Source organism: Neodiprion lecontei, chromosome 2 (genome assembly GCF_021901455.1).
Source record: "Neodiprion lecontei isolate iyNeoLeco1 chromosome 2, iyNeoLeco1.1, whole genome shotgun sequence".
Lineage (NCBI taxonomy): Eukaryota > Metazoa > Arthropoda > Insecta > Hymenoptera > Diprionidae > Neodiprion > Neodiprion lecontei.
Genome location: NC_060261.1, coordinates 6,041,135 through 6,055,004, shown reverse-complemented (window position 1 = coordinate 6,055,004; position 13,870 = coordinate 6,041,135). Strand labels below are relative to the sequence as shown.

The 13,870-nt window shown below is 34.2% G+C and overlaps 4 protein-coding genes and 1 long non-coding RNA gene across 12 annotated transcripts in view; 2 read left to right on the top strand and 3 right to left on the bottom strand.

The window, feature by feature from the left end:
* The first annotated feature begins 7 nt into the window (after nt 1-7).
* Nucleotides 8-4,620, top strand: LOC107225570. Of its 4 annotated transcripts, XR_006902665.1 has the most exons (12): nt 9-265; nt 688-809; nt 947-1,117; nt 1,322-1,419; nt 1,793-1,837; nt 2,236-2,386; nt 2,470-2,604; nt 2,663-2,797; nt 2,920-3,051; nt 3,183-3,369; nt 3,552-3,771; nt 3,873-4,620. XR_006902665.1 is itself a non-coding variant. In XM_046730599.1 (11 exons), the coding sequence occupies exons 2-11, from the start codon at nt 690-692 to the stop codon at nt 3,716-3,718; spliced, it is 1,341 nt and encodes a 446-aa protein (XP_046586555.1). In that variant the 5' UTR covers nt 9-265; nt 688-689; the 3' UTR covers nt 3,719-4,620. The 4 variants fall into 4 exon arrangements, 3 of the variants coding, with proteins under 3 accessions (XP_046586556.1, XP_046586555.1, XP_015521607.1); XM_046730599.1 differs by having other exon boundaries at nt 3,552-4,620; XM_046730600.1 differs by lacking the exons at nt 3,183-3,369; nt 3,873-4,620 and having other exon boundaries at nt 8-265; nt 3,552-3,684.
* LOC107225659 lies at nt 3,971-6,362 on the bottom strand. Its single transcript, XM_015666236.2, has 4 exons — nt 5,814-6,362; nt 5,539-5,705; nt 5,241-5,447; nt 3,971-5,141 (listed from the first exon to the last, which is right to left on the bottom strand). The coding sequence occupies exons 1-4, from the start codon at nt 6,061-6,063 to the stop codon at nt 4,800-4,802; spliced, it is 966 nt and encodes a 321-aa protein (XP_015521722.1). The 5' UTR covers nt 6,064-6,362; the 3' UTR covers nt 3,971-4,799.
* A 1,567-nt stretch (nt 6,363-7,929) lies between these two features.
* LOC124292760 lies at nt 7,930-9,847 on the bottom strand. 2 transcript variants are annotated; one of them, XR_006902667.1, is made up of 5 exons: nt 9,709-9,847; nt 9,364-9,613; nt 9,122-9,280; nt 8,431-8,595; nt 7,930-8,062 (listed from the first exon to the last, which is right to left on the bottom strand). It is a non-coding gene; the product is annotated as an uncharacterized LOC124292760 (long non-coding RNA). The 2 variants fall into 2 exon arrangements; XR_006902666.1 differs by having other exon boundaries at nt 9,376-9,613.
* A 67-nt stretch (nt 9,848-9,914) lies between these two features.
* Nucleotides 9,915-11,382, top strand: LOC107225750 (26S proteasome non-ATPase regulatory subunit 10). Of its 2 annotated transcripts, XM_015666354.2 has the most exons (4): nt 9,915-10,050; nt 10,138-10,236; nt 10,596-10,884; nt 10,966-11,382. In XM_015666354.2, exons 1-4 carry the CDS (start codon nt 9,943-9,945, stop codon nt 11,160-11,162), a joined length of 693 nt encoding a protein of 230 aa, XP_015521840.1. In that variant the 5' UTR covers nt 9,915-9,942; the 3' UTR covers nt 11,163-11,382. The 2 variants fall into 2 exon arrangements, with proteins under 2 accessions (XP_015521840.1, XP_015521917.1); XM_015666431.2 differs by lacking the exon at nt 10,138-10,236 and having other exon boundaries at nt 9,918-10,050.
* A 1,216-nt stretch (nt 11,383-12,598) lies between these two features.
* The window catches only part of LOC107225894 (myosin heavy chain, non-muscle), a 38,971-nt gene continuing 37,699 nt past the window's right edge, over nt 12,599-13,870 (bottom strand). For 2 of the 3 annotated variants that reach the window (XM_046730595.1, XM_046730596.1), the window contains one exon: nt 12,599-13,784. In XM_046730595.1, coding sequence (XP_046586551.1) covers nt 13,655-13,784 — 130 coding nt within the window. In that variant the 3' untranslated portion in view covers nt 12,599-13,654. The remainder of the gene's footprint in view (nt 13,785-13,870) is intronic. The other variant, XR_006902664.1, reaches the window with a different exon arrangement.

The window sequence follows — 13,870 nt, the reverse complement described above, 5'->3', positions numbered from 1 at the left end:
ATTCGATCCAGAACCGTCTACGTGTCGTGAGATGGATTGATTCCGGTCTGTTTTGATCATTTATAAACCCGGGGAATCCTATAACGGCGTACAACTTCGTGTATAAAACAATCGAAAGGAAAATTCAAGGAAACACACTTCTGTCTATTGTTTGTTTAACGAGTGTTCGGTACGTGGTTCGATATATGTCACATAACGCCGGGAGAATTCAAGTATAACAGTACGCACTCAGGTTTTCAAAGAAATTCTTTCCAACAATCAAATGGTACGTTTCTTTTACATTATTTCGCATTGACTATCATTAACTAGTCTACAAATTTTCGACAATGAATTGATCATTGAGCCGCGCGTTTGCGAATACCAAGCTTTAATTTTTAACCACTTTTAACTAACTTTGTGAAACATTGTATAATTATGGATATCTGATTAGTTGTTGGTGATAGTTCAAATATTTGAATTCAAGTTTGCTAAAAATTTAATTTATATTTGGGTTTAATTAGGAGCTGCCAATAGGCAAATTACCGCGATTTCTGTATACTTATAGACGTATTTGAGATGACATCAAACTTGGATAGAAACGACTTTTGTATAAATATGTTTCAAGGAATATACAATTGATAGTCTATATTAGGAAACTGTTGACAGAATAACAGACGGAGTTACGTATTTTATTTCAACTGATTACAGACATGGCGCCTATACCTGTCGATCCAAGATTTAAATCAGACCGCATTTTCAATGAAATAAATAAACAATTTGTCACATTGAAACCTGGCGAAACAAAGGAATACAATGCCCATTTACAAAGGGTGTGTATTATTATATTGTGGTACTTTACGAAAATTTCAAAAAATTACCTTTGTTAGACATACAAAATAATAGTTGGTAAAAATAAATAAATAAACGATCGCAAATGGAAATCAGTATTTACAATTGTGATATATAGGTCTTGTCGACGTTCATTGAAAGAATGAAAGAAAAGGATCCACTATTCAATGCATGTTATCGGCGGATTGTTTATGTGGGCAGTTATTATGAAGGCCTTAAAGTAGGCAAGCCGGAAGAGTATGATTTAAATGTTATCATAAATCTACCAATCGACTACAAGACTTTGAACGTAAGAAGCCCAAATATTAAGTTTCTTCTTATGCTTTCGTTGATGTATATTGAAAGGTCACTCTTTTTATTGACCAAACCTTACGTACAAATGTGCTTTGAAATTGTTCATTGAGAAATAATTTTTAGAGACGAAGGAAAAATAAATTTGCAAATATTTGATGAAAATTTTGTTTTAATCTAGTTTTCGTCTTTTGCTTGATAGATTTTAATAGCTTCCGAGAAGCCAGGATATGTGAAAATTAAAGCAATGTCAGATGTTCTACCAAACTTAAGAAAACAACCTAGATGGTCTGAGTATAAGTAAGTTTTATCCACGTTCTGAGTTAATATTAAACTATAATATCAATTTATATACAGTGAGACTCGCACCTCTCAGTTAGATGTTATAGATATTGCTACTATCAAAAAATATGCCCCTGCAGCTATAATCGTGAAATACATTCAGACTCATAATATCTTGGAGATCAGTATTATTAAGACAAATTTCTTCTGATCTGATTACAAGCAAACTGAATAATAAAACGCTTTTTTTTCAATTTCAAGTCAAGGTTTCATCCTATCAGTTGGATGCAGCAATCCAATTTGTGAATACCTGTTATGAAGAAACATATGCTAGCAATAATTATAATATATGTTCGAAGATTGATCAAATTCGGAATGAAAATTCTTTTAGGAGACCTTGTGCAGCTGTTTATCAAAGGCAGAGATATAGAAAGTTGTGAGTCAAGTTACCTGCAAACCTAATCAATAAGAAGACAGGGTTTTATAATCTTGCTCATATTTGATTTTCACGGTTGTCAAAGCTCAGATTTGCTCATGATTTTGTTTTTCTTTAGGTCTATGCAATGTGAAACAAGTTTTTTTCACCATAGTTCTGATGCCTGTACTTGGTTAAATTTAATTTTCCCGTCATTTATTTTACCTTATTTTCAGGAAAGCAAACACTGTTTGAACTGACTTTTCCGAACTTTATTCTATTAAGTTTTGAGTAGCATATGATGTTTTCCGAGAAAAATATCCGAGAGAACCATCACTTCCCATATAACATACTTTGGCTTATTTATTCAAGACTTTACTACACGTATATTTAATTGATGTATTATTTTTTATCTTCAGAGTTATGGATAAGTGGTTTGACAAATCAATGTATCTTGATCAAAACCAATTCCGTCAGTGGTTCGAATCGGTTGCGAGTAGGGTGTTCCAATCATTTCCAACTCCAGCTAACAATGAGTACATTTTATCAGTGGATGGAATAAAATATACAGTAAGTAAAATAAATGCTGTTACCAGATCTGTTACTTCTAAGTCTCAGGAAAATGTAAAATAATTATACATCACTTATTTCAGCTGCGTCAAAAAAAAAGTGGCCCAGCACTAACGTTGAAAATAAACATACCGAACGGACACAACGTAGATGTGGATCTCGTTCCAGTCCTTGAATTTCTGACCGCACCTCCTCGACCATTCAGGAGTCACACTAAGGTAATACAAAATCAAATATTTCTCAAACTGACTATGCAACAAGTTTTTATAATTACAGAAGAAGAATTGGTTCGCCGTATCGAAACCATTACAGAATTGTTCCAATAATCATATACTGTGGAGACCAAGCTTCTACGAAAGAGAACAGGAACTGCTTAAAGGCAGTATTAAACAAGTCATCAGACAGATGAAGGTACTAATTATTGAATATTGCCGTAAAAATTAATACCATTATTTATCCTTTTTTGTCTTAAGAAACTTGGTTTTTCAATACATCCAAATTTAAGATCCTCAAATTTGTCCTTCTTTGTTTAGAAATTGAGGGATACCCAAAACTTTAAAAGCATCGCTAGTTACTTCATAAAAACTTTGTTCCTTCGGGAATTGGAGAACCAAAATTATAGTTCCGATTTTCAAAGATTACCATCCACGTGGATATTTTACTATGTAAGTACATCTATTTGTTTATTGCACTGTCAACAATTAGTAATTCCTACAGCCGTAATTTTGTGATTTCTTCCTATTACTGCCAGTTTTAAATGTTTTCAAAATTCACTTTAGCTTAATAAATATTCCAGATGTTGAAAAAATTTCAAGAAGCGACTGGAAAAGGTATAATATACGATTTTTGGAATCCGACAAACAATCTGTTGGTCAGCATTAGCCAGAAAGAAATGTCAAACATAAATGACAGATTGAATAAAATAATCAAAGATATCGATAAAAAAATTCAGAGCGATGAGTATATCATTGCAGAATACATACGTAAGTTTTAAATTGTTGGAAAATTTCTTAGTATCGAAAGAGCAGATACGAAATTTTGATGATTAATGTACAGAAATTTTAACTAGAAAGGAAATTGTTACAAATCAAAATAAGAATATTTTGATATCAGCCTGTAAATAATACCTTCCACCTTCTAATTCAAGATGTATCTGATTTTACAGTGAACAAAGACGAATTGGCAAAGTTGAAAACGTCAATGCTTTCTTCTGCGATGACAGAAATGAGAATCGAATCCGCATCAGCATCAACTTCTCAAAATAATGGTATTTTATCAAGTCTATGGAACACCTATTGGAATATTTCAGCCCCGAATCCTGCAATTCAATAACGACGATAGAGTGTGCATTAATGCAGCAGATTTTTCTTGATGCTTATGCATAGGTAACTTTTGCATTACTCAAGGATCAAGTGTTCAGTAAACTATAAACGAAGATATACTTGGGTATATATTAATAGATTATATAAATTTTACACTGGTACAGGTATCACGTAGCACTTCGAATAGCAGTCAACAAACCAAATTGGAAGATAAATTGCTACCGAAAGCAATGTTTTATTATTGTACTTTTTTATAAGCATATTTGACGTACACATGTACAGCACGATATTCGTCACTGTACATAAAAGTGCGGATGTTGCATAAATGTCAGCGGGAGTTTTAGATATTGTACATTATCGGGAAAAAATTGTAAATTAGGAATTCATGTAACAATAATATGTTAAAATCTCGTTAATATCGTAGGTTTATAAAAGGTTTTTTAAAAATATTTTTATTACAGTTATACAAACTATTTTAGTTAGAAAATTTTATCCATATAAAAACTATTTGTTTAAAATTTGTTTCAGCCTTTATCCGATCACATATTTTATAAATATTTTATATTTAATACGTGTTTCAGCTGTTATGACTTTATAGCTACTTTTAATCATTTTTAATTATAGGTAGGATATGTAAAATATTTTTTTACCCCGTACACATTGGTTTTATTAGATATAAGATTTTTGTACATGCATGAAGTAATATACGCGAAAATCAATTGTAGATTTTTTGTCTGGCAAACCCAAATATGACTTAGTTTTAATTAAAAATATATATGAATTTTAAATAGGTAAAATCTGATAAAAATTAGAGTAATCGATGGTAGAAGATTGCATATCACAGAACATTCATTATGAAGGATAAATCCATTTTTGCAATAACTTCAAATTTCTCTTTCAACCCAACTTAACTTAGTACAGCAAAAATGCTATGCATTGTATCTGCATAGTTTACATTCCTGTTCTGAATAACTTTTATTCAGCAGCAACTCTAACTAGCATGCTATATTTATTTTAACAGCAACATTCACAGCTTCTTTTGGTACTGAGATCTCATAATAATAAAACTCCATGTAAAAGATGAAGCTGTATTACTTTTTTATTGCACATCGAATCAATGGACCAGCATTGCGGTCTGCCCAAGAAACGAACGAAACACCAATTTTGAGTACGCAGGTAAGCAGCGATAAAGAATCATCCTCTGCAGAGTGAGAATTGCGTGGATCAACACCTATGAGGTGCCTATATAGTGTTTCCAATTTGAAATTAGTGGGCGGACCATAGGTAAATGGCAATCGTTTTTTAGCTAGTGATCCATCTTTGTTCTTGAAGGGCTTACGTGGTTTAATATTCATTGGATTGCTTTTCTGATGCGTTGGTGTTGTCTCATTTAATTTTTGCCTTGACTGTACGTATTTTACATCAACGCACTCCTAATAAAAAAAAGCAAAACTTGTCAAAATGCTATTTAGATTAGACATTTTCTAAATATTTGATCAAATTAATAGTTTAATTGTTTTAAGATCTCTTACATTTCTTAGAGACGTCGAAGAGACCTCATATGCATCGAGGGCTGCAGAGAGTTCTGCGTCGCATCCGTCATCAAAGAATGTTGTACTCTCATTGCTGGATACAATTAACGGAGCAACAGGTTTTTTACTTTCGTCAGGATGACCGTGGTTAAAGAAATTTTTAAACGCATCTAACGAATCAACGCATAAAATATTCTTGGATAAAGTCTGTGAAAATGAAAACAACAGGTCATCGAATATTGAGATGATGATGTGCATGAAACTTTAATCAATAAAGGAATTAATCGTGGTGAATTACCCCTCCGATGCGATTCAACTCAGACAAAATAATCGGGTAGTCAAATCTGTTTCCATTGTGAGCCACAAAACATACCGGAGGATGTAGCCTACTGATAAAAGAGTTCAATAAGTCGGATGCATGGTGATCAAACGACTTCTCATGTTCCAGTAAATCGTTGTAGAGACCTGGAATTAAGAGAATCATTTAGTATTTCAGTACTGTTTAATTACTGTTTAGTTACTGTTTAAGGGAGTCTCATTAGATGATAACAAACGTTTGTGGTATGTAGTAACCTGTTATTTTAGAAATTTCCAATGGAATGAGTCGCATAGGTTGCAGCGGGATTAGGAGCTTGTGCAAAACTCTGGGCAAGGTAAGGTCCGTACTGAGTAAGGAATCTCTTGCAGTTGCAATGAGAGATATTTCGGTTATTCTGGGCACACTAGAGCCATGAATGAAACCTGTCGTCTCCAAATCAAAAAATACAAAGGTCTGGATCTTAATGACAGATTCTAAGTCATCTTTTGATTCTGTCTCACTCATTTTGATATAGAAAATTATGATTACTGTGTGACGTGCTGAGACAAACAAGTTTTAAAAAATATTAATCCCCTGCTGTATCAAGTCTGAATCTATGCAATAATAAGAATTAAATAAATAAAATACATATATTAGTCTTTTGTTAAAATAATTTGGTCTTTTCCGTTACTTCGTTAATGTTCAATGGACGTCTCACACATCACGACACAGTCACGTATCGCATGGCGTCATGTGTAATAAATGAGCACTTTATTATTATAACAGAGGAGTACGCTTGACGCGTGGCTCATGTCTCCTGATGCCTCCATTCGTCTTTGTGTTGTCTGTCGTGTGTCGCGTTGTCGCTAGGTGGCTACAAGTTTGGTCGTATGACCGGTCGTTTTTCGCTCTATTTGTATGACCCTTTCCTGACTAATTGGACCACCAAGAACTCAAAAAACGCAGCGAAAACAACGTGAGATCAACGGCAGAGAAATAACGAAGGAAAAAGTACCTGCTGAAATATGTCGAAAACACAGGTCTCGTTTTTTGGCTGTAACTTTTGATCCGTTGCTCGCAGCGTATTCGGACTGCGCCCAATCGATTTCTCTCGGAAAATTACGTCGGAAAAGTGCACGAAAGAATTTATTGCAGCACTTTTCAAAATCGCGAAAATTTTCGCCAAAAACACAAAGGGGTTAGCCTTACTTTTTTTTTGGGCAAAAAACTTTTGGTCTCAGATTCGATTTGGATGACTCTTTCTTGACTAATTGGACCCCCAGCAACCCAGAAAACGCAGCAAAAGCAGCGTAGGACCAACAGTAGAGAAATGACGACGGAAAAAGCACCAGTCAAAAAATGTGGAAATCACAGGTTCTTGTTTTTTGGCTCTAACTTTTGATCCGTTGCTCGCAGCGTATCCGGACTGCGCCCAATCGATTTCTCTCGGAAAATTACGTCGGAAAAGTGCACGAAAGAATTTATATCAGCATTTTTCAAAATCGCGAAAATTTTCGTCAAAAACACAAAGGGGTTAGCCTTACTTTTTTTTTGGGCAAAAAACTTTTGGTCTCAGATTCGATTTGGATGACTCTTTCTTGACTAATTGGACCCCCAGCAACCCAGAAAACGCAGCAAAAGCAGCGTAGGACCAACAGCAGAGAAATGACGACGGAAAAAACACCAGTCAAAAAATGTGGAAATCGCAGGTCCTTGTTTTTTCGCTCTAACTTTTGATCCGTTGCTCGCAGCGTATCCGGACTGCGCCCAATCGATTTCTCTCGGAAAATTACGTCGGAAAAGTGTACGAAAGAATTTATTGCAGCATTTTTCAAAATCGCGAAAATTTTCGTCAAAAACACAAAGGGGTTAGCCTTACTTTTTTTTTGGGCAAAAAACTTTTGGTCTCAGATTCGATTTGGATGACTCTTTCTTGACTAATTGGACCCCCAGCAACCCAGAAAACGCAGCAAAAGCAGCGTAGGACCAACAGCAGAGAAATGACGAAGGAAAAAGCACCTGCTGAAATATGTCGAAAACACAGGTCTCGTTTTTTGGCTGTAACTTTTGATGCGTTGATCGCAGCGTATTGGGACTGCGCCCAATCGATTTCCCTCGCAATATTACGTCGATACAGTGCATCAATAAACAGATTTCAGCAATTTTGCAAATCGTCGAAAATTTCACCATAAATCCAGCAAAAACGCTGAGGGGTTTTTTACTCGTGATTTCCAGAGCAAAAAGTTTTTGAACTCAGTATTGACTTGAACGATACATGTCAGATTAAGGGGGGAACCTGCTTTAGAGGCTTCAAAAAATCGGTTTTTTCGAGGATTTTTTTGGGAAGGAAAGAAATATCCGATTAAAACAAAACTTCCAGGATTCATTGTTATGTATTTCAACAGTCTTCTCGAATTTTTTTATTAGGATACATGTTATATTATGCCTGGTACAAGCATTTCACCGAGGCGTCTCCAGTATGCATTTGTCGTGCGGCCGGAAAGGTGCAGGTCGCAATTTCCATCTGAAACAAAGAAACCAAAAAAATTTTTACTTCTCAATAGTATAGCTTCTAGTTAAACCAAGAAAATTCCGCAAAAAGTGAAAAATTCAACAATTTTTCGCAAAGGAAAAAAAAATTCATTTTTCTTGCGAAAATAATTCACTTTAGATTCTTTAAAAAGTGGGTTAATCTCAACTTTCTCAAGGTTTTTTAGGTTCAACTAGAAGAGAATTTCATCCCGAGTACAATGCAATTTGTCTCGTTTCGAAAGGACGTTTAGTTTTTTTCCTATCTTTCCCGCCAATTAGGAAAAAGCGTAAAAATGAAAAACGGAGAAATCGTGCGTCAAAGTTTTCGTACATAAAAAATCGTAATTTTCTTGAACTTACCGCATTAATATGCTAATCGGCGATTCCTGGTCCATAGAGTTGCCCTTCAGATCTTCAAAGAACTGGTTCAAAACTTCAAAAAACTGGTTCAGACTCTTCAAAAAACTGGTTGAAAACTTCAAAAAACCGCTCGTATACCTGCTGGACGCTTGCTCACTATTTCTTCTGTAACTCCGAAAATATTTTGAATTTGCGACTGAAATTTTAGGGACACATTCTTGGATAGTTTGGGTAGACATCTATGCAAAAAAAAATCGGTTTTTTGAAGCCTCTAAAGCAGGCTTAAATGGACACTGAAATATGTGAAAAACACATCCAAAACAGCGTCGGATAATTTTTTTCCATTCGAACACTTTTCGAAAAACAATTCTGCTTCTCTACCCAACGTAGATACTTCACTTGCGACTAGCTAAAACAGCGTTTCGATTCCATGCCTACGGAAATTCAAGATCGAGAGAAGAAATGAAAAGTTGTTGTAATAATTATGAATATTAATGTTATGGAATTCATCGAGCGCGTGTCGAATAGAATCCCATTTCGAAATGAATAATTCTTCTAATTTCATATTATAGCCGTATTATTGTAGATAATCTAGTTTGTCTCTAGGAAAATTATAAAATTTACGGTATGCACGACGTATCAATCGTACATGGATAATAATATCGTACATGGACCGCATATACATACATACTTCTTGGTCTCAGCATCATTATTACATCTGATCTATTATTATTTATGATCTATGTATACATTCTGCTCTCGGGTACCTATACTTCAATTAAATCACTGTTTTCAGGGTTTGTACGCTTTTTGGAACCCGAAATTCCCTGACTTTTCGAGGTGTTCCAGCCTGAAAATAAGATTTTTTTCAGTAACCTTCCAAGAAATATGCTGCTGGTTAATGACAATTTTTTTGCTTAATAATACTAATACCTTTAATATTACCTAGTAATTAATTTACTGTCCGACTACTAATTTACAAACAACAGCCAGCGATTTTCAGTAAGAAAAAAAAGAAAGTAGGTTTGATATCAAGTAATGTACGTATAAGAACGAATTTCTCCAAGAAACTTAAAATTCCAGTCCTATTTTCGAAATTCCCTGACTTCTCTCTGCTGTAAAAAACTCCCTGAGTTTTCCCAGTTTTTCAGGTTTTCCCTGTGCGTACAAACACTGTGTTTTGCTACAAATTTTGGAAGAAATTTACTCTCATTATTAATTTCTTGTATCGCCGACAAGGTGATAAGTACACACAGGCAAGTACCGGCTTGGGCTTACCATTTCGAAGACAGTGTTACTCGGAAGGTGAATGCAGCCAGGATCATGTCGACATCGGTAACTCTCTAATGTTCGGCAATAAGTTCTCAACTCTACCGTTAAAACATCTCAGGGGGCGCAAGCGCACGAAGATTTTCGGTTGTCACACCAAACCCATAAGGACAACTGTCTTTATATTCTTTAGTCGACGGAATCTGGTTCAAATTAGTGAAAGTCATAAAATTCCAGTCAAAAATGGGGCCGCCGGTATCATCTGTATACGATTTGGCTTATCGAGGCAAAACAGAAGCCGTAAAAATACTTATCAATGAAAATCCAAAACTCAAAACCGACATGGACGCGGTAAGCACTGCATCTACAGTTTCTTTCACCTGAACCGCAGATACATGTTTATACCAAAGTAACGCTCATCCATCACACGGCGTATAGAATGGCAGAATGCTCATTCATTGGGCTGCTTTAGGGGGACACGATGATCTGGTCTCGTACCTTCTGTCGCTAGGTTTTCCAACGGATCCAAAAGATGATGTGAGTATTCCGGGAGAAAATATGTTCATATCGGCAATACCCGTTGTACGCTATTTTACACGCCAGTTATGCGTAATCTTGGTTCGTCGCCATTTCTTAAAGCCTGATAACAATTGTACCGAGTGTAGCAACTGGAAAACGAATACCCAACAAGATGAAAAGTTTCTGTCATACGGAGCCAATGATAAGGCTTCATTTCGCCCGTCGCTTAAGTAGAACGCTGTTTGATCATGTGACCAATATGGAAATGCAAATCCATACGTAGGGTCGCAATGCTTATGAATTATCGTAGCTTATTTAAAAACGATTGAACGAATGGAAAACTATAATTTTTTCAAATTTGTCTTATTGTTTGACAGATGGAAATGACGCCGCTAATTCTTGCAGCTTCGGGGGGTCGTGAAAAAGTGGTGAACCTACTGTTGAGCCAAGGCGCTAATGTAAACGCTCAGACGAACGATGGTCATTCAGCGCTTCAATATGCAGCTTCGAAAAATTGGAAAACAATATGTGCCGCGCTGCTTGAACGAAATGCAGATATAAATATCGCCGACAAGCGGGGATCAACGCCTCTTCACCGAAGCGCGTCAAAAGGAAATTTAGCGATCGTAAAACTTCTCCTGGAGTACGGAAAACAGCTGAAAATCGGTAGGTTGAATTTCACAAAAATATTACTTTATTTTACTATAGAATTTATATGCATCCGTAACTTTTTGTTTTCAAATCCAGATCAGAGAGACGCGTATGGTAATAGTGCGTTACATTTGGCATGCGAAGAAGACAGACAAGAAGAAGCTAAAGTATTGGTTTCAAACGGTGCTTCGATTGAATTGACGAATAAAGATCGTAAAACACCGTTGGAGTTATGTAATGTTGTATTCGCCAAACAGCTGAAAGAACTTCACGATAAGAATTCACTAGTTTGAAAAATGAGAAGATGAAGTAAAGATCTGCGACGTGCTGTAATTTATGCATGAAATTGAATTTATAATATTGAATGTGTCAAGATTCGTGCGAAAGTATACTTACAATAATTAAGTTATACATGATATAAGTTTGCTACAACCTATGCATGCCTTGGACCATATATGTACATAACTTGTGGCAAATAAAAGGATCGTTTACTTTTTTCATTACAAATTTTAATCAGCATGTTTTATTTTCTAAACCTAACATTCAGCTGAAGTAAAAGTTGCATGCTTTCTATTTCAATTATTATGTATAATATAAAAAGTTATTGAAAGGTTTTCTCCTAGTTTCCTTTCTGTTCAACAATTTCACTCTCAATCACCTTACCAATGACATACCACATAATAATGAAGACAGGAAAAAACAAAAAAGAAAGATATACAACATCTGATCATAACATTTTCGAAGAAAAATTAATATAATTAGCTTCCCTGAATAAAATATCCTGCGTAAACATATTTACAAAATACTTTCGCTAATTGAAGAGTAAAGGAAAAGAGCGTTGTATCTTAAATTACAAATTATTAGGAAAACAGAGTGACAAAATGTTCGTCTTTGTCTCTTAGTCATTCAGTACTCTTTCACGTTATCCTCTTAAAAATCCTACTATTCACGCTTGGGAGATAGTGGATTTAGAGTTTCAGTAAATCTCCTTGCCAGTATGATTCATTAGTTGGCTGGGAAGACGGCATCAATTACTCATCATCGGTTAAACTAATAAAAAATTAACTCCAGCTCTATATCCAATAACTCTGTGTTCTCTTCAAAACCAACAAACATTACAACTTTCTAAAATTACTCGATCTAAATTCTTAGCCTTTAGAATGCCATTTTGGATACTTCCTGCTTCGTTTATTCGATCAATTTCTATTTTTTTTAATCCTTTTCATCACTACTTAAATGTCTTTACATATTGATTAATATTAATATTTCTCACAATTACAAAATATATTATCCTTTCATTAAGAGGTGATGAAATGTTTCACCGCTTTCTAAGTGTAAATCATTCTAAACGACAGCTTGTAAAATGCTTACTGCATAAAAATGCACGTTTAATTCTTATTCGAATACACAAACTACTATATAATTGTTGTATAAAATGTTATTCTTTCATTTCTCAAGGGTTATAATGCCTATTATTTGTCCAATAGTAAAAGTTATTCTGAATTTTTTATCAGTCAAATTAGTATATTTCTTGCGAATCTTTATTTGATTTCTTCGTCTTTTTTTCATTTGGCCGCAATTGCTTTTGAATAACGTTATGTGTTTGTATGCCTGACCCGGTGAAATTTTATTTCAAGAGGTTAGGAAATGATATGATCCCGGAAATGGGAAAATTAAATGTCAATTAAGTACTGTATTCAGTTTTAAAAAATATATAAATAATGATAACAATTTTTAAGTATTTTATTTGCTTTTTTTCGGAATAATATATAAAGGACTTATTCTATGGTTTTATGAAATATATTATATAATCATGCCAAAAATAATAATAATCATAATAATAATATATGTATATATAAATGCGTATGTAGGTATGTATACTAAATGGTTTTCGAAATAACAGGAAAAAAAAAGAATTGTTAACGAAGAAGAAAAATACTGAAAAAATCATAAGACATAAAACCTTTTAAAATGAAACTACTAGCCCGTGAATGATGCGTCGCGTGTATATTATTGGTCAATTATTAAAATATTTAATAACCATAATAATATATGCGAAATAATTTACGGTTATCAACGATTTACACTAAATGTGTTATTCGTGTTTCTTCCTCTAATTATGCAGTATTTTTTATCTACTTCATGAAATCTTTTAAATCCAACTTAATTTAAGTTTTACAAATTTTTTAGTCCATATGCAATTGGTACTATTAAAGAGTCGGGGATCAAATGGTTCAGTTTTCAATTCATCAAAATTCGTATTCCTTCATTTATAATTATTATCGTTATTCAATTCGTGATCTCATTAGTAAGGTGTAAAGTTATGTACAGATTGTAGATTTTTTATTTTAACTCTTTATTTTCTTTCATGAAAAAAAAGAACTTGCTTTTTCTTATTACTTTTTCTCATTTTTTTTTCAATGGCAACTCAGATTGAAGCCTTGTATTGAACTCTATCTCTACCTATGTATCTACCCTCTTTACTCTCTTTCGCATATCTATGACTGTATTAGTGGTTGGAAAAAAAAAAAAAAAAATTAAAAAAATTAATTTAACATCAGCTCGGAGATGGCAAACCATTTTATTATTTGTATATCTTTTCTATCGTTGAAAAATGGCTAATCGACGAATCATCCAATGGTTCGCTTAACTCTAGTATCATCTTCATATATCTTTTTAAGACCACATTACTTTCATTTCTCCAGATGGTCTGTATGCATTATGCGTTACGACATAATAACAGTATATTGTATTATATTGTTAAAAAGGAAGATCCATGGCCACTTTAATTCGCAGCTTCTTCGCCATCCATACTTTCGTCCTGGGTTGTTGAATCGTCACCGGAGCCACCGGTCTGCGAGGAACCTCGTTTTGTGAGACGAGTAGTAGAGCTGAGACCAATTCCTGGCGTTCGTCTTAAAAAAAATACAAATTTAAATTAGTCAAACGTCTTACTCTTGACGGATAAAACTTCAAAAATTTTTCACCATACTTGGAATAT